The 5,048-nt window shown below is 36.2% G+C and overlaps 1 protein-coding gene across 1 annotated transcript; it reads left to right on the top strand.

Annotated features, from left to right (window-relative positions):
- Positions 1-364: 364 nt before the first annotated feature.
- Positions 365-4,794, top strand: LOC101646446 (olfactory receptor 52N2-like). Its single transcript, XM_004717047.3, has 2 exons — positions 365-440; positions 3,246-4,794. The coding sequence occupies exon 2, from the start codon at positions 3,293-3,295 to the stop codon at positions 4,253-4,255; it is 963 nt and encodes a 320-aa protein (XP_004717104.1). The 5' UTR covers positions 365-440; positions 3,246-3,292; the 3' UTR covers positions 4,256-4,794.
- The last annotated feature ends 254 nt before the right edge of the window (positions 4,795-5,048 follow it).

Genomic DNA, 5,048 nt, shown 5'->3' with positions numbered 1-5,048 from the left:
AAAATATTATTATCTTCGGAAAATAAAAATTTCTCGCTAAGAATACCATAACTTGGAATATAGGGCAGTTGCCAAGTGGCAATGTTAGCAAGAGGCGACGCAGTTCTTGTTTGCTTGCACTTCTTTGGAGGTATTGATTATGTTTCTTTTTGTGTGCTTTAATTGGACCTAGTCCCATTTTCCATGGGTTCAACTAATTTCATCATGCTGTACAAATAAAAGCTTGAGGACACTGGAAATTTTGATCTTCAGCTTTATCTGGGGCAGAATTGGGCAATGATTGTTTCTCCGAGTTGCGAAATTTTAGGAGGGAGACTGAATGCTCGTTTACAGGAAACTAGAATTTACTTGCGATTTATCAGTTTTGGAAACAGAGGCCGTCAAGCTCTAAATCTTATACTTTTCTTGTATTTCCTTCCCTCCAAATTCTATGGACTCTGGTAAGTAGGATCAGCCACAACTTCAGGAGTAGTTTCTGAGTGCTGAAGATGTAGGAACATATACTAGGTGGCTTTAGACCTATGTGAATTATAGTATCACATAGTACATGTCTATTTAATTCTGCTGTATGGTGTGAATGTTTGGCATTTACTCTGCTGTATGGTCTATTCTGGGGCTTATGCATCATTTTCTTCTTATTTTTATCGTTAAAAATCTAGTAACAAAATATTTTCCATGTCAGTAACCTTCACATGCACAGTTATAAAGCAAAACCCAACCCATTTTCATCCCGTTGCATCTACGTAGGGGTCCAAGGCTATAAGTCTTCACAGTGCAGAAAGCCTCATCTTTCTCTCGCAGAATGGTTGTTGGGATTGAACAGTCCCTTGTAATCAGCTACGCCATGCTGGCTTCTTATGTATGATTCAGTGGCATTGAATATTCTCGTTATGTTATTTCATTTGTTCAAGTAACAGAAATATTTTAACCATTCCATTCTCACTCATTGCCATCAAATTGAATACTACTCATAGTGACCCTATGGGACAGGTTGAACTGATTTTGTGAGTTTCTGATATTTTAATTCATTACAGCCACATCTTTCTCCCAAGGAATGGCTGATGATTTTGAACTGCTGAACTTGTGGTCAGCAGGCCAACATGTAAGCCACTAGGCCACCAGGGGTCCTCCTTTAATGACTAGGATCCCTCAATTTTCCTCCCCTAACATGAGTTTTATCACTAAAATCATCTGCGTAATTAGATCATCTCTTTATTCTAACCAGTCCTCATTAACAGTTTAACTTTCCACTTCAGCAGCTCAAAAAATGAATACTTTGGTCTAGCCTTAAAAATGATAATAAAAAATCTCCATTCCATATAAAATTTTCCAATTATGTCTCATATAACTTTTTCAAGATTATACATTGCAGATACTCAGTAAAATATATGAGAAGTGATATATATATTTGAATTAGTAATCATTTGCTATATTTGGTAAATTTGCTATTCCCGAGTCGGTAAATTTAGAATATCTTTCAATCATTTTTTTTCTCAGTATCAAAGAATAGCACATAGATATGATAGTGTGTGTTTTCTGATCACTTCTCCAGTTATAACTAAAGAGATTTTATTTAAATTAAATAAGAAAAGGTAGTCCTTTCCTTAAAACTCCAAGGGTTTTCAAGCTGTAATTCTAACACTGAAGACGAGTTGTTAATTACCATCGAATCTGCTCTGACTTGTCATAGGTAGCAGAATGTGTTGCCAGGTCCTATGCTAGTCTCATAAGCCTTGGTATTTTGAGTCAATTGGGGATAGAGAAAGGAATTCTAAATTTTTTCAAGATAAGGAAACCAAAAGAAAAGGATATTGTATCTGAACAAATTTGATATTTCCCCCCACAATTTCTTAGTTGTTTTTATCAGTTTCATTAACATATAACACATTTCAAAAGTTCAACCATGTTAAAAAGAGTTGTGTAATTATCACCACAATCAATTTAGGAAATTTTTTCTTTTTTGTACTTCTTGTTAGCTCCGTATTTCCTGATAACTTCCCCTGGCATGTCCTTAGGAAACCATTAATCCATTTACTTTATCTATAGAATTATCTATTCTGGATTCTATACACAGAAAACATACAAAATCAAAACAAACAAACACCAAAAAACCGCAACTCAACAACATGACAGAATAAAACAGAGAAAAGCTTCAATCAAAGAGAAAACATGAGAGACTGGAACAAATATACATTCCATCAAAAGAGAGATCAAATGACAAGGTATCACATGTGAACCCACGGCACATACATCTGCAGTAATCCACCCTACAATCCACTCGGTTTGATATCAAAGCTATTCTCATCCTTGATCCATGATCAGAGGGGATGCACCAGAAGCACAAATCATATGGGCCCTGGCAAGTGGATTTGGGACTTTCACTCTCATCCATAAAACTGCATATTCAGAATTTAAGCTCTAGTACCATTCACTCCTCCATATTAGGATTTTATTATCTAAAAGCTGATGTGCTTTTTCCATGTGGACCAAATTAAATATGTCTAATATAAAAACCTACTAAAATTTTCTAAAACTTACTAATTTGGGGTATATAGAATATTTTTTTCTTTTTCAAGAAAGTCCTATGTGATATCACAGCTACATATTGATATCAGATAAAGAGTTTGAATAGTTAACATTTAATTTTTACTAAATTGATCATTCATTATTTTCATTTATTTTACTGAAAATTTAGAATATATAATCTTGAGTAAGCTATCAAAGAAATTATTGACAATGCTGACATGAACCAGAAATATTCTTCATAATATTAAAATCAGGACAAATATGTCAACGTTTTAGATATCATTAAAACTGCAAAGTTAATGTAAAGATAAGGACAGGTCATATTTGGGTGAGATAATGATGCTCTCATGATTTTACTGCCTGGACCCATGGAGAAATAGGCTGGGGGAAATCTGAGAGTAGGGAACAGGAATAGCTTATTGGAAGGAAGAGGACAATTGCAATGCCAGCTATGTCTTGTTCTTAGAATTTAAAAGTGCAAGAGGATAGTAGAGGTGAGGATAGTCAGGTAAGCAAAGTATTAGATAGGAAAATCATACTGTAATGTAAAGTTGTGCTACTTAATTTTAAACATTAGAGATAGAAGACTATCTTGTTAGAGTTGGAAAAAATCCGATTATCAGAACAAGAGGAAATTTCATGACGTTTTAGTCTTCCTGTTTAGATCATTCCCTCTTATCTGGTCCCTACCTTCATCTCTCTGTATTCCTGATATGCAGAAAGAAATTACCGTGAAAGAAAGAAGAATGTCATTTTATGAATCATTATGGCTGAGACTAACTGCTCCAGCCTGAGCCCAGGGTTCTTTCTCTTGAATGGCGTCCCCGGGCTGGAAGCTTCACACATCTGGATCTCCCTGCCATTCTGCTTCATGTACATCATCGCTGTAGTGGGGAATTGTGGCCTCATGTATCTCATCAGCCATGAGGAGGCTCTGCACCGACCCATGTACTATTTCCTGGCCCTGCTCTCCTTCACTGATGTCACCTTGTGCACCACCACTGTGCCCAATATGCTGTGCATATTCTGGTTCAACCTCAAAAAGATTGACTTCAATGCCTGCCTGGTGCAGATGTTTGTTGTACACACACTGACTGCGATGGAGTCTGGAGTGCTGATGCTCATGGCACTAGACCGCTACGTGGCCATTTGCTACCCTCTAAGATATTCCACCATCCTCACCAACCCTGTCATCGCCAAGGCTGGCCTTGCCACCTTCCTGAGGAGTGTGATGCTCATCCTGCCATTCACCTTCCTCACCAAGCGCCTGCCCTACTGCCTGGGAAATGTCATTCCTCACACCTACTGTGACCACATGTCTGTGGCCAAAGTGTCTTGTGGCAATTTCAAGGTCAATGCTATCTATGGTCTCTTGGCAGCTCTCCTGATTGGAGGCTTTGATATGTTTTGTATCTCAGTGTCTTACACAATGATCTTGAGGGCAGTGGTGAGTTTGTCATCAGCAGATGCTCGTCACAAAGCCTTCAGCACCTGTACCTCTCACATATGTGCTATTGTTATAACTTACGTTCCAGCCTTATTTACTATTTTTACCCATCGTTTTGGGGGACAAAGCATTCCACACCATGTCCATATTATTATTGCCAATCTTTATTTGATGTTTCCTCCAACCCTGAACCCCATTGTTTATGGAGTCAAGACAAAGCAGATCCGAGAAGGAGTTATCAAAATACTTTTGAGGGAGAAAGATATCTTAGCAATGAAATAGATTCTGAGTTGATATAAAAATACAAGGAAAGACAAAGAATGTTTGAAAAGAATCTCTTCAGTGTAAAATCAACCAAAATAATCTCATGGTTCAAAGCAAATTTCACTGAATATTCAAAACAATGTTAACTGATTACAGCACTCTATCGATGGTAAAAGTAATAAAATAAGAAACATGCCCCTTGAATTGGAAGAGTTTTCTCTTAAAATAAATTCCACATCGCTACACTTTCTAGACTTTGTGGAAGTAATGGTATTTCTTAGATAACTATGTATTTTGCATGTTAAACAAATCTTAAATGTCATGTACATTGGAAAATAGAGAAAACATATCCTAATCCTTTAAAGACCTATTCTTAGAGGAAAGTCATGTCATTTAACTCATCTTAAAGTTTGTGGAAAAGGTTTTGAAAACTTCTTTTATTGACTCTGTTAACCACCACTACTCCTAACTCTACAGAATTTTTGCTGCTGGTCTCATTATGCCACCTATTTTATACCTATCTAAATTTTATTGTCTCTTTACAATGATGATGAAGAATATTCATGGATTTATATCAATGTGATCTAAATGAAGGATGAATAGAAATAAAGTCATAAATATTTATAACATTTGTTCTGTTTCTTGGCATGGAAGTTGATTAGCTGCTTTATCACTCTATCTGAAAAAAGGATGAGAAAAAAAACCACACTCTTATTTCAGCCTGTATTTTTTATTTTCTCAAAGATTTTGCACATTTCTTTTCCTCTGCCTGGAATATTCCATCATCAAATACTCTTTCTTCTTCAATTGA

The sequence above is a fragment of the Echinops telfairi genome, unplaced genomic scaffold, assembly GCF_000313985.2.
Source record: "Echinops telfairi isolate 266 unplaced genomic scaffold, ASM31398v2 ScPeMD7_41;HRSCAF=154, whole genome shotgun sequence".
Lineage (NCBI taxonomy): Eukaryota > Metazoa > Chordata > Mammalia > Afrosoricida > Tenrecidae > Echinops > Echinops telfairi.
The sequence above is the reverse complement of the archived record's forward strand: the minus strand, read 5'-3'. Positions and strand labels throughout refer to the sequence as shown.

Excerpts from the sequence above, each read along its gene's own strand:
- LOC101646446 (XM_004717047.3), top strand. The coding sequence starts at position 3,293 with ATGGCTGAGACTAACTGCTCCAGCCTGAGCCCAGGGTTCTTTCTCTTG.